The 22,829-nt window shown below is 39.5% G+C and overlaps 3 protein-coding genes across 6 annotated transcripts; all 3 read right to left on the bottom strand.

Annotated features, from left to right (window-relative positions):
- Positions 1–3,591: 3,591 nt before the first annotated feature.
- Positions 3,592–5,750, bottom strand: LOC6579275 (putative inorganic phosphate cotransporter). The gene is made up of 4 exons (XM_002005135.4): positions 5,584–5,750; positions 5,119–5,234; positions 3,973–5,055; positions 3,592–3,917 (listed from the first exon to the last, which is right to left on the bottom strand). The coding sequence occupies exons 1-4, from the start codon at positions 5,645–5,647 to the stop codon at positions 3,747–3,749; spliced, it is 1,434 nt and encodes a 477-aa protein (XP_002005171.1). The 5' UTR covers positions 5,648–5,750; the 3' UTR covers positions 3,592–3,746.
- Positions 5,751–6,200: 450 nt separating this feature from the next.
- LOC6579272 (putative inorganic phosphate cotransporter) lies at positions 6,201–19,607 on the bottom strand. Of its 4 annotated transcripts, none has more exons than XM_015163566.3 (4): positions 19,042–19,607; positions 7,798–7,934; positions 6,656–7,741; positions 6,201–6,573 (listed from the first exon to the last, which is right to left on the bottom strand). In XM_015163566.3, the coding sequence occupies exons 1-4, from the start codon at positions 19,139–19,141 to the stop codon at positions 6,391–6,393; spliced, it is 1,506 nt and encodes a 501-aa protein (XP_015019052.1). In that variant the 5' UTR covers positions 19,142–19,607; the 3' UTR covers positions 6,201–6,390. The 4 variants fall into 4 exon arrangements, with proteins under 4 accessions (XP_015019052.1, XP_015019050.1, XP_002005168.1 ...); XM_015163564.3 differs by lacking the exon at positions 19,042–19,607 and adding an exon at positions 8,538–8,651; XM_002005132.4 differs by lacking the exons at positions 6,201–6,573; positions 6,656–7,741; positions 7,798–7,934 and adding exons at positions 12,191–12,721; positions 12,810–13,889; positions 13,956–14,092 and having other exon boundaries at positions 19,042–19,597.
- LOC6579273 (putative inorganic phosphate cotransporter) lies at positions 9,231–11,637 on the bottom strand. Its single transcript, XM_002005133.4, has 4 exons — positions 11,530–11,637; positions 10,788–10,903; positions 9,645–10,724; positions 9,231–9,554 (listed from the first exon to the last, which is right to left on the bottom strand). The coding sequence occupies exons 1-4, from the start codon at positions 11,576–11,578 to the stop codon at positions 9,375–9,377; spliced, it is 1,425 nt and encodes a 474-aa protein (XP_002005169.2). The 5' UTR covers positions 11,579–11,637; the 3' UTR covers positions 9,231–9,374.
- Positions 19,608–22,829: the final 3,222 nt, after the last annotated feature.

Here is a 22,829-nt window from a genome sequence, read left to right as displayed (position 1 = left end):
GATGATTAGCACACAAATCAGTAACTGTTTTTGTTAAGTTTATAGCAATCCAGTTGAATTTCACCTTTTTTAATGAGATGGCTATCTGAAAAAATAAAAAATAAAATAATATATATGTATATAATATTAAACAAGCTCTACAATATTGTTTATAACATCGCGTAGCATGAAAATCAACATTGAATTTCGCAAAACAATTTGCGATAACCTTAATGACAAAGCCAGGGAGAGCGATGGACGGGCAGAGAGACAGTGAGAACGAGATGGAGAGCGACTGCCTGTACAGACAATGGCGCAGGAAGAAAATGCAAAAGACCTGCTGAGAGCGAACTAAAAAGCGTTATTGAAAGAGAGTGAGAGAGCGCGCGGGCGCGTCAAAGTCAATAGTGCCAACGCTTGCTGTGCCGGCAACAACAACAGCTTTGGCGCCGCACAGTGTTAATTTCTTGCCATTTGTATGCAAACACATACTCACACTTATATTTCAATACACATACACACCCACAAGCATACGGGCATTCGTCTATATTCAATATACAGCCATGGCGCACCCACTCTCGCGCGCTCATTTGACGAACGTGTGTGTGCGCACGCTCGCTCTTCTACTCTTTCGCTCTCAGCGTGATCTTTGATCACGTTTCTCACACGTTCGGCTCGACACACAGCCGACGACGACCACGTTCACGTGATGCGCAAGTGTACAATGCCAATCGGCTCTCGGCCGACGCTGACGCTGACGTTGACGCTGACTGTGTTGCCCCGCTACTTTGGTACGTCTCTCTGTTTAACACACACGAGAGCTGTATTGTTGTTGTTGACTTTTTTAGTGCTCTTTGCGCTCACCATGCAAAATGATTTGCAGAAATTCGATTTTGGAATGGAGTCCAACGCCTTTGGAATGACGTAAATGTGCAGGCTGGAAATAAAATAAACACACACACTCACAATATGCATACAAAAGAGAATGAGAGAGTAATAGTTAGAGCAAGACAGAGAGACACAGGGGCGTCCCCTGTTCGATTACGATTTCACCACTGAAGCTGGCGCTCATTAGCTTTGCGTCATGCTGCTGTCAAACAATAAACTTCGGATGCAGATAATTTTTAGCCCATTGTTGGGCCCTTCGCCCCGCTGCAGCCGCTACCGTCCGCAAGACGACAAGAACTCAAGAACTCAATTCCATGTCAGCTATTGGTAAAAGAGACGTACGGGCGCAGCGTCAACTGATATGGCGAGTGGCTTATATTATTTGCACTGTGAAGCTGATAGCATCTGTCGATTCGAGCTGCTTGTTGACTGGAAATCGTATAAATAACTGCGTTAATATTCGAATTAAACGCTCTTCATTATCGGCAAGTTTTGGGATTTTTGTTTTTGCAGAACAGCTGCTCGTGCTGCACACGCCAACCGCTTCCACGTCTTGCCGTTCCCATTTCCTCTTCACGGCACGAGGCTGCAAATGGAAACTGCCCAAAAACCAGTTAATTTTGTTGTTAATCAATTTCGCGATTTTTTGGGAATCCTTTGGCTTAACGGCGTGTTACATACAAACATACATATATAGGTATGTACAGACATACATACATATGTATGAATGTATATTTAATCATAATTTATAAGCTCTTCTCGCTGTGATTTTTTTACTCGAAATTTACCGTTTTATTATGCGTATATAATTAGAAGTCGTTTCGTCTTGTGGTGTATTTCGTAATCTAAAATATTCCAGCGTGTTTCTGTGTACACAAATACAGTTAAATACTGGTATTAATTTACGTGTGTATGTGTGCTTGTGTATTTCTGTCTTTCTGTGTGTGAGGTCCATATCGCGTGCGCTTATTCAAATTCAGCCGCTTATCAACAGGTTCGCGTCACACGATCACGACCGCGACTTCCACATTTGCCATGCGGGCCCATTTCGTAGTCATAAAGTGTGCACAAACATTTGCTATCAAATGCCGGTCTAGAGCAGCTTAATTGCCCTAAGTCCCCAAATAAAACTGAACAAAAAGCAACAAAAAAAAAAAATGTCAAACAGTATGCAAATTCAAGTCGTTTTTGCTCAACTTAAATTGACATGCCAGAAATTTGATGGGAAATCGCGTATATTTGTATAATTAAATTACTAGAAACTCGATTGAGCAACATAGCTAAACCATAATTATTTTATTATTCAATCTGAATCGCTTGAGTTGTTTTTTGTGCTTCAATTATATAAAAAAAAATTATATACAAAGTAATGAGAACATATGAATATACAATATATCTATATGCATACATACAAATATGCATTTATTTTAAATATACTTTTTAATAATAGAAATAAAATTATATTCAAATATCATATATAATAAATAGTATTCAATTATTGGCACAACAATCTATTACAAAATACATATATTATTTATTTAAAAAAAATTGTATATAATTTTTTATAAATTTGTTTAATTATATGCATGGATTTGTCATGTTTGCCCTATCCAACTATATTAATTGTTAATGTAGTCTGCCACCCAATTAAGAGCTATAATTATTTTCTTCTTCTATCATGCACTGGCTACAGAATAAAAACGCCTGAAAGCAGGCTATGGAAAATAGTATAGTACCAAAATTATCCGATAGATGGCAAACTAAATAAAAAATTTACCATTTAAAAAAAATATTTTAAATAAATTCACAATGTAAGTTAACTATTAAAATGGCTAAGTGCGTTTATTGATACTAGGTCTAGTATTATTTGAATTTAAGTCTCGTCAGCGATCAGTCTTCTGTTGATTGTGTTGGTGACTAAAAAATTTTACATTTCGCATGAGATCCTATAATACAGATTTAACGATATTCTTTTACGGATATTCATTTTTAATTTCCATGTCGTATACCATATCCAGAAGCTACAAGATCAAGAGATAAACAATTAAATAACTTGTCCTCTACAGCTTAGGCTCTTCATTGGAATTTAATATATGCAGTAGAGGCACACATAGGCGACACCGTAACACCGTTGTTGTTGCCTTTAGTTATAACTTTGATAGCTTCTCTTTTCCTATATATCTTACTCCAGTAATTTGCTACACTTACATTTATTTTCAAAGCGACGATTTTTCACCACTTTGTATTTCTCTCTTTAATACTCCGATTGATATTCTCCTTCACTAGATTACTCTAGTATGATATCTTCTGTACGCCGCTTTACCGATCTCCACAAGATCATTACACTAACTGGAAGATGAGATGAAGATATTATAGTTTTTACCGGCTTTGAAACGACGGTTGACAGCTTCAGTATTTATGAATCCTAAGTTAATAGTTTTTATTTTGTAATATGATTAGATAAGATGCGACTTTACACATAAATTCTGAAAACTATTATAGTTTTTCTGGCACAGACTTTTTAGAACTAAAATTATGTGTTTTAACATGAATGAGAGATTACAGTTTCAGAACGAAGATCTTCGAACCGTTTGTGAAAACTCTTTGTTCACGAGTTCAAAGATTTCATTGACTTTTTGACTTCATCGAAAGTCTGGTTCTTCCATTTGTCTATGTACAATTTCCCGGTTAAAGATCTGCAGACGACGATCCTTCAGCCATTTCTTAAATTCAAGGAATTTTTTTTTTAAGATTGATATTACTTTACTCTTATTCATTTTGTATACAATCAGCAATTATGTAGTTTTTATAGTGTATAACACCAATACAAATATGCTAAAATAATCTCTAATCGCTTTAAGAAATCTCGCAGTAATGTATTAATTTTGATCTTGTGCTTCCAGCTCAGATGTTGAGTTCTTTCTCAGCTTGGTTGGTGGATCGTTCCAAGGCTGAACGCTCGTGCGACCAAAGATTACAAAGAGTGCATTGCCCACAAAATAGATGCCGGCGGCCAAGAAGAACACCTGACGCCATTGTTGGACATTGTTCTGAAAATGATCATTGAAAATATAATGAAATCTTTAAAGGAAGTATAAATCCCACATTATCGGTTACAATGCCGCCCACAACGAGCGGAGCAGCCAAACTCATGCAATTGGCGAAGCAATTGCAGATGCCCATGATGATGCCCGCGAAGTTGGGAGACAAGTCGATGTGGTTGATCAGGAAACCCGAATTGCTGGCGGATCCTATGGCCACGGTGAAGGTGAGCAGTACCACAGCTAATGTATCCATGCTGGCCGGAACATAGCCCAGGGCAATAAGCAGACCCATCGGACCCAGCATTCCAATCGAGTTGAACAACTTTCGATTCCACGAGAGCGAAACACATTCCGTTCGCTGCAATCGCTTGGAGAGCCAAGCGAACACAAAGCTGAGCACAAACATGGTCGCGTAGGGCAATGCGGAGAGAAGGGCATTTGCCTTGATGTCCTTGCCCAAGACGTTCTTCATGTAGCTGGGTATCTGGGTTAGTAGAGTCCAGAATCCGAAGGCATAGGCAGATTGCACGGCAATCAAAGCCAGCACAGCTGGTGACTTGAAGAAACTTAGCCACGGCGTGATCTGATGATGGCTCGGTAGTTCCGCATCTTCATTTCGCTCGCTCGCATGTCCCAGCTCTATGAGCTCTCTCTCCTCTGGCGTTATTCTCTTGGATTGAGCCGGTGTACTGGCGCCCCAAAAGTAGTAAACGACCGACCAAAGGCAGCCAGCTGCACCCGATGCATAGAAGATGCTCGGCCAGCCACCCATGGAAGCCAATAGGCCACTGGTGGCCAGCATGATAATCGTCCCAAACTGAAAGCCGACATAGGCGAAGTTTCCCATGGTCGCACGCTCATTGGGAGGCACCCAAGCAGAGATCACTGTGTGGCAGGAGGGGAAGAGCAGCCCTTGAAAGACGCCCTCAACCAAGCGCAGCGCGCAGAGCACTTGCCATCCACCCAGCCTCACACAGAGCGGTGTCAGAACAGTCAGCACGGAGCAAATGGATAATCCACTCAGGATTGTCACCTTGCCACCAAATCGACGAGCCAGCGGACCGGCTGGCACCTGTGTGGTCACATAACCCCAAAAGAAGCTGCTCAGCACAAGGGATTTGATTCTTTCCGACCAATTGTATTCCTATAAGGAGGGAGTTTATATATGCAGGTAAGTCAAGCTACCTTCTATTTGATTTCAACTTACGGGAAATTCGGCCATGGCCACAATAGCCACGGATAGATTCACTCGCATCGCGAAGCCCACGGTCAGAGCGGCAAAAAGCAAGAGGATTTGCAAATGTCGTATACCATACCCAGTAGCTGCAAGATCAAGAGATAAACAATTTTATACCCACTCCTCCACAGCAGCGTTTGATTTATGAACTACCAAGGCCAAACTTATCTATGTACAATGTCTTAACATTGACATGATTTAGTAAAGGTTTCTCTTTTAACTCAAGGTTACGATACTTGACTTGAAAGTGATTTATTTTATAATTAATTTGTGATTTGCAAAGAAACGTTATACATATTTATTTATTTGGAATATATTTAGAAGTCTTAAGTGTGAATTTAGTTTTGATGAAATAATTTTGTAAATTCAAATTTGTCTGTGATTTCCAGCTTCTTTTTAGCTATAGACCTTACTCCTACAATGTCCTTTACTTACATTTAGTTTCAAAGCGACGATTCTTCACCATCCTGTATTCCTCTTGACTGGATTCCTTTGACATTGCTCTTCTTTAGATTCTTTTTAAATTCTGTCTCCAATGCGCTGCATTACCGCACTCCACAAGATCTTTTTAGTAACTGGAAGTCCGTAGAAGATATTACGACTGCTGCAACAATGCTTGACAGCTTCTGTATTTATGCATCTTAAGTAAATAGTCTTATTTATAATATGATTAGATAAGACGCGACTCTTTAAATATATTCAGAGAACTATTATGCGATGATCAGACAAAAACTTTTTTGGGCTTTAATCATTTGGTTTAACATAAGTAGGAGATCACCATGAAGAGATGAAAAGTGAAAAGTAATTAATAGCATAGTACTCTGAAGGCCTGAAGCAATTGAGGTCGGAGATAGATGGATGTATAGATGCCATTCAGCTAGTATTCTAATCCCTGAGCTAAGTCCTTGCTAATAGATCGATTTGATTTCATTTATAGCTTTAGATCTACAATCTCCAAATGGGGCACCTCGCTTCCAACTGAGTTTTTAGAAATTCCAAAAATACATAGTTTTTTTTTTTTTTTTTTTTTTTTTTTTTTTTTTTTTTATTAATTTGAACTTTTCCTCTTAAGCAATTAAGACATGCATTTACAACACAAACTTAAACTAAACACAACACAGCATATGAATAATATGAGTTGGATTACAAACTCAGCTGAGATTCTATCAGCAGCCTTCATGACGATTACGACTAAGTGAGGTACGATAACGAACAACTACAATTGTGGGCTATCTTTTGTTATCATTTGTCACAGTGATCAGATTTTTGTGACTCCATCTGTGGTATGGATTTGTGATCACGTTTAGCAGGTGGATCATTCCAGGGCTGGACATCGGCGCGTCCAAAGAGAACGAACAGACCGTCACCCACCAGATAAAAGCCAGCGGCCACAAAGAAGACAATGCGCCACTGTTCCGCGTCGTGCTGAGGGAATAAAGTAGAGAGAAAAGAAGAGCAAAATTAATAAAAATCCAAATATAATCCCATTTGTGCGAGTGAGACCCACCTTATCGGTAACAATCACGCCCACCAGCAGCGGTGCACTGAGACTCATGATGCTGGCCAATGCATTGCTGATGCCCATCAGAGTGCCAGCAAAGTTGGGCGACAGATCGATGTGGTTCACCTGGAAGCCCAAATGGCAGGCCGTGTTGATGCCCACGGTAAATGTTAGCAGGATGACGGCCAGAGTGTCCTGTTCCTTGGTCACATAGCCCAATGCGACCAGCAGACACATGGGTATATATTGACCAATTGTATTGAAGAACTTCCGACTGAAGGCCAACGATATTGATTCCCTCTTCTCCATGCACTTGGCCAACCAGACGAATGGGAAGCTCAGCAAAAAGTTGGCCACATAGGGCAGAGCGGAGAGCAGAGCATTCGATTTGATGTCCTTGCCTAAAACGTTATTTATGTAGCTGGGAATTTGCGTGAGAAGCGTCCAGTAGCCCCAGGCCGAGACGCAATGCGCTGCGGTCAGGGCCAGAAACGGGCCCGAGGTCAGGAAACTCAGCCAGGGCGTCGCTTGCCGATAGCTTGGCAGCTCCGCATTGACCGTCCGCTCTTTGGCCAGCTGCATTTCAATCAACTGGACCTCCTCAGCTGTAATATTCTTGGAGTCCTTTGGCGTACTGGCACCCCAAATGTAATAAACGAACACCCAAACGATGCCACAGCCGCCCGACGCATAGAAGATGCTCGGCCAGCCACCAGCTGAGGATGCGAGTAGTCCACTTGTGACCAGCATGAGAATCGTACCGAATTGACTTCCGGTATAGGCATATGTGGTCATAGAGCCTCGCTCCCTTGGCGGCAACCAATGGGCGATAATCGTATGGCATGAGGGAAAGAAAACACCCTGACACAGGCCTTCAATGAAGCGCAGGCCACAAAGCAAGGACCAACCGCCTAGGCGGGCGCAGAGTGGCGTCAGTAGATTCATGAGGGAGCAGATGGAAACCCCCGTCAACAGGGTGACCTTGCCGCCAAAGCGACGCGCCAAGGCTCCAGCGGGCACCTGGGTCATCACATAGCCCCAAAAGAAGCTGCTCAGCACCCAGGACTTTGTCTTCTCCGACAGGGGATATTCCTGAAAGGGAATTCAAAATTGATTACAAATTCACTTTAGTTGAGAAAATTGCATACCGGAAAATCCGGGTTTACTGTCGTGGCATTGGTCATGGCCACAACAGCCACCGAAAGATTGACGCGCATCGCAAATCCAACTGTTAGGCCACAGAAGATCAACAGCATCTGCAAGTGCCGCATGCCAAATCCCGAATCTAGACCGGAAAACCAATTTGAGTTACCGAATGGGAATATAAAAATTTGCTTAAAAATAATATATAATAATATTATTATAAATAATAATATATTTCTGCAGAAATCAATTTCAGTTCTTAGAAACCATTATACTAATATAATGTTTTTTTCCAAAATTTTGTCGAAAGTATTTTGTTTATTTATTTATATTTTTTAATATTTAAAAAAAATTTTTTTTTTATTTTTTCCGGGCAAATAATTTTATTAACTTATTTAATTAGTCAGCAAAGTTGCAATGGAATTTTTTTTTTGGTAGAATTGAGTCTTATGACAGATTACGCGCTAAGGAAAGTTATCTGCCTTGATAAGGGCTATAAATTAAAAGTGAATTACCCTTTGTGAAATAGAACTTGACTGAACTTTTGCTAAATGACATAACCAATGCGTCAAAAGAGCTAAACATCTTGAATCAAAGGATATTTTAAAGGACTTTACGTACTCCAAATGGTTTCTCAAAATAGTTTTTTGTTTTATTTTTTTTACCGAAAGTCTTTCGCATATTTAATGAATTACTTTATTTATTTATTGTTTTAATTAAAGATATCCAGTTAATAATGAAATACCTTCATCTTCGAAGCGACGATTCTTTGCTATGCCGTTGCTGTTCGCCATTTTGTTTTAGGGTGTATCCTCTGTAGAGCATCACCGCACAGCACAAAACTTCTATGTAAACTAAGTCTATTCATGGCTCTGCTGTGTATCTTTAAAGAGATTCAGATTCACAGTAGCTCAGGCTGAGACAGATTACAGAGGATGCCGCTGGTTTTTATGCAAATATATATTTACGATCTGATAAGATAATGAGCTGTGAGTAAACGCGCGGGCAGACAAGGTATTAAAGTATTTGCCCAATAAATGGGCTAGTGAATGAAGCAAACGAACAGCAGGCGTAAGCGTGCTCAATATCAAAGACTTATGACATTAGGTAACTATGCTGATTTATGGAAAGAGGGAATACCGATTGCACAGAATTGATTGACAATATCTACAATTAGTAAAGCCCACTTCCCGAGTGAGTAACTGGAATTATTTAGTTACTGTTTGGGTAACTGGAACTATTTAGTTAGCACCTTGACATTGCTAGCTTATGCAGTGAATGTTTATTATCAAGCAATCGGACTTCCTGCCAGTCTAAGCGGGAGTGATAGACTGACAGAGACCTGTATTTTGCCCAGTGATTTCTGATTCTAATCATTCTAGACATGAGTGAGGGGTGGCTGTTCTTATCAGTGGATGTGAAGTGTATAAAACATAGGTTCATTATCAAATTTGATTTTTTTTTATTGTAGTAAATCATTTAAATAGATGATATACCGTTACATTTGATAGATATACCACATCTGAAGAGCTTAATAATTATAGTGAATAACGCGCACTTATCAAACTACTTAAGCTTAAGCCTAACTATCTGCTGTCCCTCGCTGTGCCTCCACTTGGGGCATAGAGCAGCGCTGCTTCTTAGCTGTTGGGTCATTCCATGGCTGAATCGAGGCGCTGCCAAAGATCAGGAAGAGCCCATTGCCAACCAAATAGAAGGCAGCTGTGACAAAGAAAACAATGCGCCATTGACTGGCATCTTGCTGTTGTTGCAACGACAGGGAAGAGAGCGAAGAGAGAGAGAGAGAGAGACAGTTATATAAATATATATACACACACAAAGGACAACCCACCTCATTGGTAACAACAACACCAACTAAAAGTGGACCCGCTATGCTCATGATATTCGCAATGCCATTGCTGATGCCCATCAGAACGCCGGCGAAATTGGGAGAGAGATCGATGTGATTAATGACAAAGCCCAGCTGGCAGCCAGAGTTGAGGCCCACGGTCAGGCAGAGCAGGATGACGGCCAGTGTGTCCTGCTCCTGTTGCACATAGCCCAATGCAACCAGCAGGCACATCGGCACAAATTGTCCAATGGAATTGAAGAACTTGCGACTGCAGCTGAGGGAAATGGAACTCTTCTGCAGTAACTTGGAGAGCCACACAAAGAACCAGCTGAGCAGCAGCATCACAGTGTAGGGCAGCGAGGAGAGCAGCGCATTCGACTTGATGTCCTTGCCCAGGACATTCTTCATGTAGTTGGGAATCTGTGTCAACAGCGTCCAAAAGCCCCAAGTGGAGGCGCAATGTGTGGCCGTGAGCGACAGAAAGGCTGGCGACGTAAAGAAACTCATCCAGGGCGGGGATAAACTCTCCTTGGGCTGCTCCAATTTGGTCTCCACTTCCCTGGCCTGCGCTAGCTGAATCAACTGATGTTCCTCCTCGGAGATATATTTCGACTGCGCCGGCGAGCTGGAGCCACGCAGCCAATAGGCAGCCACCCAAAGGCAGCCAAAGCCACCGGATATATAGAAGATGCTCGCCCAACCAGCCAGGGAGGCCAATATGCCGCTGGTGGCCAACATGAGAATGGTTCCGAATTGCGCGCCCATGTAGGCATAGGTGCCCAGCGAGGCGCGCTCACTGGGCTGCACCCAGGCCGAGATCAGCGTATGGTAAGACGGATACAGCACCCCCTGACAGACGCCCTCGAGCAGACGCACGCCGCAGAGCAGCTGCCAACCGCCCAGCCTCGCACAGATGGGCGTGAACACATTCAGCACGGAGCAGATGGACAAACCCGTCACAATCGTTGCCTTGGCCCCGAATTTACGGGCCAAGACGCCAGCTGGCACCTGGGTCAGCACATAGCCCCAAAAGAAGCTGCTCAAGACCAGAGACTTTGTGCGCTCGGTCCAATGATAATCCTAAAGAAAGTGAGGACAATAAATGGAATCGAGTTGCGCTTGGGAGCTAGGGAAATTTCTTACAGGCAGCTCGGTCATGGCCACAATTGCCACGGAGAGATTGACACGCATGGCAAAGCCAACCATGAGACCACAGAAGAGCAGAAATATTTGCATGTGACGCTCGCCTAGAGCTGAGTCTGGAAATTAAATAGTTGGGGAGATAAATAGAGTAGAGATATGTGGAGTATGTATAATATTTATATATATATATACTCTAGTAGACTCTATAAAGTAGATATATAAATAGAGCAGATATATGCATCGATAGACTCTATGCTCGCTTTCTACTGTAACTCTAGTGAACTCTATAGGGAAGAGACATATAGAGTTGATAGACATAGACTCTATGCTCGCATTCCACTGAAAACTCTCAGCATGGACGAGCCTCCCTACGCAATAGACGCGTGCGGATTATCTTTATGAAGACTAAGTACATTACTATCTCTTACGTGTTAGATAAGCAGATTGCTTAGCTATATATATTTAACTGGAAATGAGTCGATCTAGAGAGCTGACGCCATGAGGTTGATAAAATTAAATATATTACAGCAAATATTTATATTAAACATGAGGTAAAGCTTAGCTGATTTATGCAGAAACTAACGACTTTTCAAGTTAAAGGCCAATGACATTCAAATCACCTTCAAAGGCATGGAGTAAGGTAGTATCTTTGAGCTCTCTTACATAAAGTTCAAGCCAAAATTGATTTCGATTCTTCACATATAATCTATGCTCAGCTGAACTCGAATATTGGACAACGTACCTTCAGCTTCAAAGCGGCGATTTTTAGGCATCTTAATATTCCCTGACATGATATTCGAGCCTTACGTTCCTTTCGCTCTGAAAACTCTTAACCAACTAGATGATGCACAATATTGCCCAGCATCTTGAGCCAAGTGTTTTGGGCTCATAAATTTGGATTAACCCCTCGTCGCCCAAAACTGTCAGCGTCGCTTTGCTGCTGACGCCTCGTTTGATTGATATGTGTAAACTTGACTTCTGATTAGATAGCAAAAAAAGGTGCTAGACTTATTAGAAGGTACACGCGGGTCTATTGCTGTAGGGAAATACAACTCAAAGAGGGAAGAAAGCTGGCCAAGATAACGACATGGGAATCGAACGCTTTATAGACTAAGGCAAGTTTTGACTTGAAATACATTTTAGTAATTCTTGATACACTGTGCATTAAGAAATTAAAATAAAATAGAATAAAAATAAAAAGTTCATTCAAAATATATTTATTTAAAGTCTTTATCAAAAAAATTGAAATAAAATAGAATAAAAATTTTAAAAAATTCATTCAAAATATCTTTATTCAAAATCCCCAACAAATAATTTTCCTTTAATCCTTTAATTCCTTAATTCCTTTAATGTGGAATCATCATATAATCTTAAATATAAATAATCCATTTAAGACACATTCATTTGGTTTCTTAACATTTTATTATTGTATTTGTTTTCTGTTTCGTTATTTGGTCTTTATATACATATGCAACGGGAACTTAGTTATAGACTACGCACTAAACTTAAGACGACAAATTCAAATAGTAGCTATATATCTATACATATATATGTATATGTATATATAGATATACAAATAGCAAATGATGCTAGAATACATCAAAACTCGAATTACATTTAAATTGATGAGCTTCAGTCGAACACAGCGGATCGAAGCAGTTAGTGGGTTGGAAATGTTAACTAGATGACTAGCTAGACTCTCTCTCTCTCTCTCTCTCTCTCCCTCTCTCTCTCTCTCATGTTCGCTCGCTTTCACTCTCTATGAGTCTCTAGTGCTGAGACTCCACCTGGGGCGTAGAGTTGCGACGTGGCTTGGCTGGAGGATCGTTCCAGGGCTGCACACTCGCGCGTCCAAAGATGACGAACAAACCATTGCCCACCAGATAAATGGCCGCTGCAATGAAGAAGACAATGCGCCACTGCTCCACATCGTGCTGCAGAAAGAAAATCAATTAATATAATGTCCACCATCTGCCTTCCCCCTCTCTCTCTCTCTCTCCTGCTCTCTTTCTTTCAACCTACCTCATTGGTCACAATGAAGCCGACAAGTAGAGGTGCTATGATGCTCATGATGTTGCTCACACAGTTGGTGATGCCCATCAGAATGCCCGCGAAATTGGGCGAAAGATCGATGTGATTGATCTGGAAGCCCAGATAGCAGGCGCCATTGAAGCCGACAGTCACGGTTAGCAGAGCGACGGCCATAGTGCTCTGATCGGCGGTGACATAGGCCAGGCCGATGAGCGAGCACATCGACACCCACATGCCAATCGAGTTGAAGAGCTTCCGGCTGACCTCGGTCGAGATGCAGTTGCGCTTGTTCAGCTGCATGGCAATGGCCGAGAAGACAAACGACATGCAGAACATGGCGAAGTAGGGCAGGGCCGAGAGCAACGCATTCGATTTGATGTCCTTGCCGAGGACATTCTTCATGTAGCTGGGAATTTCGGTGAGCAGCGTCCAGAAGCCCCAGTTGTTGGCGCTGTGCGCCACGATCAGCGCCAGGAAGGCCGGCGACGTGAAGAAACTGAGCCAGGGCGTGTGCAGCTTCTCTTTGGGCTGCTCCGATACGGATTCGCTCGCCTGCGCCAGCTCAATCATCTTGCGCTCCTCCACGGAGATCTTCTTGTAGTGCGCCGGTGAGCTGGCGCCCCAGATGAAGAATAGAATGGCCCAAAGGCAGCCGACGCCGCCGGAAACGTAAAAGATGCTCGGCCAGCCAGCGGAGGAGGAGGCGAGCAGGCCACTCGTGGCCATCATGACGATCGTGCCAAACTGGTTGCCCGCATAGGCGCAGGTGCCCAGGACAGGTCGCTCATTGGGCGGCACCCAGGCGGAGATGAGCGTGTGCACCGATGGAAAGACAACGCCCTGGCACAAGCCCTCAACGACACGCAACGCGCAAACCAATTGCCAGTCGCCCCACCGGGCAAAGATGGGCGTAAGCACATTGAGCACGGAGCAGATGGACAGACCCACCAGCAATGTGATCTTGCCGCCAAATTTGCGAGCCAGCTGACCGGAGGGCACTTGGGTCAGCACATAGCCCCAAAAGAAGCTGCTCAAGATCAATGATTTAGTCTTCTCTGACCATGCGTACTCCTGCAAGGGAGTGAAACAAATTGATATAAATCATATGATTCATATAGACATATAGAGTCCACGTACCGGAAAAGCGGGATTGGCGGCAGCGGCATCTGTCATGGCCACCAGGGCCACAGACAGATTGACGCGCTGGGCATAGGCCACCGTCAGTGCGAAGAAAAACAGGAATGTTTGCCAGTGCCGGACACCCAGACCATAAGCTGAAAATAGATTGCGATTAGACGTGATTCAAGACAATTATCAAACGGAATATTGAACTTCAACTTGAGTCACAGTATAATGCCATAAGCGTGTATGCTTGTGTGTGTGTGTGTGTGTGTGTGCGTGTGTGTGTGTGTATGTGCTATATACAAATGTATTTACATACACTCAGCGTTAATCAATGAATGATTGACGCCTTCAATATATGCTCTGCTATCAGCCATATTGGCTGTAGGTCGCCTGTAGGTCATTAGCCTGCTGCTGTTCTTTTGCGTAGCACTTGAGAGCACTGGAATTACGCCAAAAACAAGTCTTAGCCTAACCACACATTGGCACGTGGCTGCCCATACATAATCGTATATTAAATTCTCCACTCCTGCCATCACGCATATCACAAGCAGATTTACGATGTAGCTTATCTGCACGGCAAACTGAGGAATCAGATTGCCCGACTCTACCTGTGTTAATTTGGAAAAATATGAGAAAATATTCCATTCACACAGAGATTGTTTATCGAGGCGCTTTAGCTGGCGCCTCTTCTGTCGTCACAGCCACGCTCCACACCCCACACCCCACATCCCACACCCCACGCCACCTGCAGCTGCTCAACTAAGTTCATTTAAGACTAGCCACCGTCTCTGATAGATATAACCGCTTTGTGCTACTTTTTTCCAACTGCCTATGACTTTGCTATAAGCCAAGAGGGGCTCGTCTAACAGGTGAATTTGCTTATCATAGAGATTACAAGTTTAGAGAGATTAGAACACATTTATGTGATTCACATCCTCTTCAGTTAAAGCTCCAACTCTTACAGTTATATCAGAATTTCTTCACATCAAATAAGTTGATTTTTTTTAACAAATATTAATCTCAACAGATCAAGATCACAATGCTTTACAGAACCAGTTAGATTTGCCTTTAAATATTTTCTAAATCAACTCGAGCTCCATTGTAGCGTAACAGAATTGATATATATGAACGCAGCCCCAACTTGGAGAGCTGTTTAAATATTTGTTAAATTGAACTATTTCCACAAACAATTGAATTGAATTAAATTGCAGCGTCGTCAGCTCTTCTTCATCATGTACCTGCGTCTTCTTCAAAGCGACGATTCTTAACCATCTTGATAAAAATTGAAAGTGAAAACTTGTTGATTAGGTAACTTAATCAGTATTGATATTTGTTTTGAATTCAGTTGCTTCCTTATTTAGAAATTTGATGCTAGGTGAAAACTGCTCTGACCGCACACCTCGGAGCCTGTTCAATAACTAACCTATTGATGTCTTCAAGCGCATCTCATCTGTGCAAACAACAAATTTCAATATTTTCCAACACCATGCGAACGCTCTGTTGTTTAACGAGATGAGTGTGTAATCTAATATAGACTCTGTCTATCTACATGTGCGCTCGTAAATTTCATTTTTATAGCTCTAGAACTTTAGCCTGTAGCTAGGCCTACATCGACTGTCTATCTACCGCTCTTTGAGTGCACTTAATAACAATCCATCAGGAATCAAGTGTTTTCAATCATATAGTTCTCGACTATTGGGCATATCTAGTTGATCTGTGATGCTCAATATGGACTGTTTATTAATAAGATAATCAATCAAATTTAGCTATAAAATGTATACATAGCATAATATAGCTTATCTGGTTAATCTCTTAGTACCCAATCAATCATGATCAATCAATGCTGCTAATAAACTAATAATTATTATTGCATATTTTCATACATTTCTACTAAAATATAGCTATAAAATTTTCAGCTTGAAAGCTAAATTAAAATATATATAAAAATATATACAAAATTTAAATATATTAAATATATATATAAAATATTTACAAAAGTAATCTTTTAAATTTACAGTATTAATATTTAAAAATATTTGTAGTATTAAATATATTAAGATTTAAGATTGAGTTCATTCAAAGAAATTCAGATCAGCATTTAAAAAAATATCCGTTAGCTGCCGTCAGTTATTTTCAGCTGGCAATGCCTTTGCTAAAGCTTTCAAGCAAAGCTTTTGCAACTTGTAAGCAGCCAAAAGCTGTGCTGTTATTGTTGACTGCAGTATTGCATCGCTATGCTGAACCAACCAAAGAGCTTTCCGCATTGACTAAGCTTTAAGTTTTTTGCATTATGTATTAGCTGAGCTGAGCTGCCGTTAAAGTTGACTGCTCGCAATTAAATGAATTGCAAATCTAATATCAATTATTTAGTTGGGTTTATTTATTTTTCTCACACAGCTGAAGAGCGTGGCACGCTTTCGTGTGAATATCGCATTAAAATGGTTTATGCATCGTCCCGAGCTCGAGTACCTTTTGCTTTCCTATCAAGGGCTTTAAGTCGTTACGTATCGATTCGCATTACTGATAGCTGATAGCTGGCTAGTGCAAATATTGCGTATACGCGCCATGGATCGTACGCTCAAGTGACGTTGATAAGCCTGAAGCACTTTGGAGTTAATGCAGCTTTTGTTCTGTGCCTTTGTTATTGTCTTACAACGACTTTGAAATGTCCATCAGATCGAGCTAATTGATAATGACGAAGCAGATAAGGCCAGCAGGTCCGCTTGTCGGATATGAGGTGGCAAATCTGAATTATAGATCATGTTGGCTGTCCAAATAGCAATCATTAAATGAAAATAACACGATGTCACCCAGCAAGGGTCTATCATGCACTTTGCGCATGCTCAGACGGTTTTTTGGGGTTTTCTATTTTCTGTTTTCGGGCCAAACCGCAAAGCGTGTTTTAGTTAACAGCGGCATGGAAAGTTATGAATGTATATATGTACATGTTGTTGTAGTTGTATCTCTGCTATAGCTGCATCTTTAACTGTATCTTTATCTATCTTTATATCTGTCATTATGTCTATGTTGATTTATATCCAGCTTTATCTGCTGCTTTATCTGTATCTCATTTTGTCGCCCAGACAACTTTGAACTTGTCACTCGATTGTGTGTCAAGTGTGCGTGTGTGTGTGCGTGTTCACCTGCTGTGCTGGTGTCAACATAAACATAAACCTAACGCCTTGTGTTGGCGCCTGGCGCCTGGCGCTTACCTTGCCAGCGCTGAATAATTTGCAATTCGTAAGATTTTCCATTTGATTTTGTAAAGTATATTACGATTACAGAATCAAAACTTGGCATCGCTTTTAATATATATAATTTATGTGCGTACGGAAGGCATGTCAAGTGTTAACAAAAATAAACAAAATGCAAATGAATTTATATATACAATTAAAAATATATATATAAATATTTTTTTTTTTTTTTTACATTTTACATATGAACTCTGTAAGAGAAGTACTCAGCGCCTTCCTGTAATTAGCAGTCGATCCCTTTTTTAATTGTTTATTACTCCGCTGGCAGCTGTTATATTTGCAACCCACTTTAGTCAAACCAGGAACATTAAATATCTGTGTGTGTGTGTGTGTGTGTGTGTGTGTGTGTGAAATATATGCGAGATTTATGTTTTAGCCATATACGTAGCTAATTGTTCAAAGAAAGTTACTCTAGTTGGCAGTTAGCTAGCTCAAAATCTATCGCTCATTAAAGTTGATCTATACCAAACGGGTAACTAGAGTGACAGCAAAAGAGAGCGAGAGAGAGACGGTGTGTGAGAGAGAGAGAGAGCGCCTCTGTCTCTTGAGACTCTTGACAGACGCTTGTCGGTCGATCGTTTGTTTGCCTGCTCATTGTTCAGCAGCGGCTAGACAGCCTAGACAAGCTCCAATTGCTCGACAAATTTGCATACAAACTTCTGACGAGCAAATGTTTGCAGTTGTTGTAGCTGTAGCTATTTAATCGTTTACTGTTTGCTATCAGTTTCCTGTCTAGGGCGATATGATATCCAGGCCAACTTGTGTATCGAGCGTAGCTTTATTTAAGCCCATGCCAAGTATATTAAATAATTAGCAGCAACTAATCAATAATATCCATAATCACATTTATTTTTATATATCATCCAAGCCAAGTCACGTTTTGCTTTGAGCTGCCGCTTGTGATCAAATTGTAAACAATTTCACTCTGCATTTAACAAGAGAGCTTCAAGAAACAACAACTAAATTTCACTTCACTTGAGCATGAAAACTTTAAGTGAACCAACAACAATAGTAAACAACAATAAACAAAATATTTCTCCAGAAAAATATTTGCATGTCATTCAAACGTCGATAGATCAAAATAGGGTTAAAAAAAAAAAAAAAAAAAAAAAAAAACAGGTTTACTTCAAATTATTTCTTATAAGGTAGATTAGCTCTTTTTTATTTTATTTATAGTTCGACCAAAACCCCCGCTTCATAAAAATCATTTATAAGTTTAGCAACCCATTTTTAAACAGGTTTTTAGCATTATTTATATAAAGACGTGCATATATAAATATAATACATATACAAATATTTTTGCAAAATATTTGGCATTTAAATGTACCATATCATTTTTATTTTGTTACCGTCTTAAAGTTTTTAATATAACCATATAAAATTGATATATAGCTTAAGGGCTTTGTTCTACATTCATTTGTTAAAATATTTTCGTGATGTACGAACTTTAAAACTCTTTTCATTTCTCTACATGATTTATATATACTTTCACCTAGATGCTTGTTCTACATTCTACAATTAAACAATTAAACACCTTTTCATATCTAATTATCTATTATGGTAATATATATATATATATATATATATTTTTTTTTTTTTTTTTTTTTTTTTGCTATAAAAAATGGTTATAAAATCTCAAAATAATTTTTAGAAATATTATTTATATTACTTTTTGTCCTATTATCTGTCAACTTTATTAAAGTATTATTCCTTATAAAAGAAACAACTTTCATCTGTTCTCCTTCACTTATATTTTTATTCTTCCTTTAGTATATTTAACAACTTTATTAAACCTCTTCTGCATGCATCCTTATATCTTAATTCCATTTCCATTTTCCACTTACTTGTGCTACCCTCGGCTTCCGCTTCCTTTTTGTTCTCAATATTAGCGGCATTCTCGTTGACCGACATGGCGCCCTTACTGCCACAGCAAATGAACTTCATTTTCGTTATATATTATTTATATGTTATAGAAGAAATATTTTATATATATTTTAGTTATATTTTGCACCTTTTTTATATTCTTCAAATTATTTTTAGCACTTTTGATGACCGTTGCCCGCGCAAATGAATTATTTATGTTATGTACTGATATTTGTATTTATATATATATATATATTATTTTATTTTATTTATTTATTTTTTTTTTTTTAGAATCTGTTTAATGTGGCGTAGCAATTGCCGCTCCGCTCGCTTTTAGTGCCGCACAATTGGCCGAGTATCGATCGTGCCTAATTCGTTTCTTTGCATTTTAACTGCAGTCAAATGGGAAACACAAATTGATTATTTCTAGCCAATGAATGGATCGATCGTGTTCGCTGATAGATCCGCTGCAATGCGCTGTGGGTTGGCTAGGACGCGTCGCGTTTGCTGTTTACAGATCGACTGAACGCTGAGCCGACGCTGCCAACTCCATTTATATATGTGGCAATGGCATTCGCGCTGTCGGCGCTTTCTTTACGCTCGGCCCACTCGAGCACGTTCCCGGCGTACGGTCTGCGGCGTCGCGGCGTTGCGCTGTAAGCGTCGCTGTCGCGCTGCGCAGTCAACGTCTCAGTCGCGGTCGGTCTCAGTCAATGTGAGCGGCACTTGAGCAGCGTCAAATGGGGAACAAATAAAAAAACTCCCAGCACACTTCTGGCCCGTGGACAGCGGAGCAATGTTTCGAATCGTATCAAATCTTATCAGAATCTTCTTTAGATTAGGTAACGAAATAAAATGACGCGCAGGGACACTGGGCGGCCTGACCCTGGCCCAATATCTGATATCGTCGATCAGACAGTATATCAAGCCAAAGATTATGGCCACTTTACGTCTGGCCACGATGTCCATTCATGATTTTTGGACAATGCTGTTGCTCTCTCTCTCTCTCTCTCTCTCTTTCTCTCTCTCTAATGGCTTTGACATGACTCCCAAGTCAAAACAAGCTAACGCGCAGTAAGAGCAACACATAAATAAAATCTCAAACTTGTTTTGGCAGCTCCCGCTCGAAAAGAAAAAAAAAAGTAAAAAGAAAAACATTTTGTCATTACTCTTGAATCCGTAACAATTGAACGCGCATTCCTGGCATTTCGAGCACTTAGCTCACTTCACCTGACTTTCACTCTCTCTTTTCCCGTTTAGAATGGCAACGCTTAGAATGGACAGCAGCAGTTAGTACAGTTACTACTAGTTGTTGGCTCTGTACTAATCGGAAATTCTTAGCCGGCTCTAGTTCATGCCTCGCTGAGCCAATGGAATTCGCATTGTTATGTCAGCTGGTTGATTTTGTATCTACTTTTTTTTTTTATCGTAATATATATATTTTTTGTGTTACTGGAATTTGTTAAAAAAAAAAAACACACACACACAATAATTAAATGTGATTGCCTGAGCGCAGGTGCTAATTGGTTTTCGGTAAATTTAAACTGCATTTCCATGTCATTTGAGCCCATCAAAAGGTTGACAATGATGCACAGTCGAGTATTTGCATGCAATTCAAATGAATTTCATACATTTGCAATTAATATTTATATATAATTTTGTATTTTGGTATTTCTAAGTTATCAAGTTTAATTGTTATACATATATATATACTATGTATATATCAATTATTTATATATTGTAGTCGTGCATCTTCTCAGAATTCGTTTTATACTGAAAATGCAAATATAAATTCTAAATTAAACTTGCGGCTCAAACAAAAATTCTGCTTTGAAGCTGGGCTCATAAATCTAGATTTATAACAATCGTGACATCTGCTATACATATTTAATCTGAATTTTATATTAATGGAGTGTATTGATTTTGTTAATTCGTCTGGATGTTTTTGCAGCTAGAGAACTGAATTTTTTGAATATAAAATATATAAACTTTTAATAGAGTTAATATACCAAATAAATTTCATAAGGTATGGGATATAGGATATATTGATACTAATATTTTTTAGAGTAATGAAAACAGTGCTTGATTATTTGAAAGAAAGTAGAATCTATACGAAAGTATCTATCTATCTTTGAAAGTATATCTATACAACTAGACTTAATATAATATAGCCCTAAGTTTTCTAAGAGATGCCTAAAGAAATGCCGGGTAGTAAGATGAAAGCAATAATTGACATATACATGAAACGGTCGAGGCCTCTGTCTATTTACAACACATTGAAGCAGTCAACTTAACTCATTCTCAACCAATCAATGAAAATTTACTGATTCAAATCTTTCACCACAAATCACTTTCAAGTCCAAAAATGTAAAGCTGTAAAAGTTTTGTGTAAAAACAGTTGTTGACAGTGTGTGTGCTTGAAGTTCCGGCTGTAAATTCATGATTTATGAAGTCTGAAAAAAAAGCGCATATCATTCAAATATGAAAATAATCATAAATCGTAAACCAATTAAATAAATTCTAATAGTTATATGAACGAAATGTTTGTAAGCAAATGATGAGGCGGCCAGCCACGCCACGCTGTGTGTCTGTGTGTCTGCAGCTGTAACTGTATCTCTAGCTGCATCTGTAGCTGTACAAGTTGGGGGCACATAACGTATTAATGATATGTACGATTTGTGTTTAGATTCCTTTTATTTAGACTGTTTGCAATGTTTAGGGGCGAAAATAATTGCTGTTTGTAATGCAACTGCAATGCGAAATGCCCGCCCGTTCATGTTCATGTAGTTAGATAGTTATATACATATATCAATCTGTGTATATATGTATATAGGTAATCCCGGTCGCAATTATACTATTGACATATTTTCTACAACAACGAAATTAGCAGTTGCAATGCAATGCATTTCATTTATTTATTTTACGACGTGTGGCCCGCATTGCTCTGTGCTGCCAGCCAAAAGCAGCTCATCGTTTTGTTTCAAATACCCTGTAATTAGAGGGGTCGCTTTGAATGGATAGCTTAAAGTGAAATTGCCAGTTTATGAGGAAGTGGAACTGTTTCACATTGTTCCTTTATACCCTGGATTAGTTTAGAAATGCAGTTCAGGTAGACAAACAAATCATATACCCTGCATTTATGTATGCTTATATTTGGCACTGTAAAGTAAAATGTGATTATGATAACATTTAGGAGCAGCTTTATAAATTATTATAATAATTGTTATTGTTTATATACTCTATATTTAGAGTGACTGTTCAGCTTGGGTAGCTTGCTTAAAAAAGCTCTCAAAGTAGGAGAACAGCTTGCTATATATAGGGTAAATAAATTTGTTTTTAAAATTGGGTATGCATCATGTATGATTTTGGCATCAACAGAAGTTGAAGAAGCATGCATATAAAAGGGTATACTCTATTCAATAAAAGTTACAATAGTCCTTAATTTTTCTTAGAATATTTTTTTTTATTGTTATTTTTATGATATAAAAGAGAATATCTAATATCTGCTTAACCGTACAATATATAAAGAAAAAATTTATAATAGATTCCCAGGAATTCCTGGGACATTTTTATGTGTTATATATAAGCTAGATAGGAAAATTTACCATTTATATTTATTTATTACTATTTATTACTATAAATTACTTTGTAATTACTTCCAGGGTATTTGCTATTCGCGTACCCTAATTCAACCAAAACATTGTCACTCTTGATATGCAAAACATTTTGCTGTTTGATCTTGACCATAGCCAAAGTTGGCCAACTATAT

The sequence above is a fragment of the Drosophila mojavensis genome, unplaced genomic scaffold (assembly GCF_018153725.1).
Source record: "Drosophila mojavensis isolate 15081-1352.22 unplaced genomic scaffold, ASM1815372v1 contig_80, whole genome shotgun sequence".
NCBI lineage: Eukaryota > Metazoa > Arthropoda > Insecta > Diptera > Drosophilidae > Drosophila > Drosophila mojavensis.
This window is presented reverse-complemented; position numbering and strand designations above follow the sequence as displayed.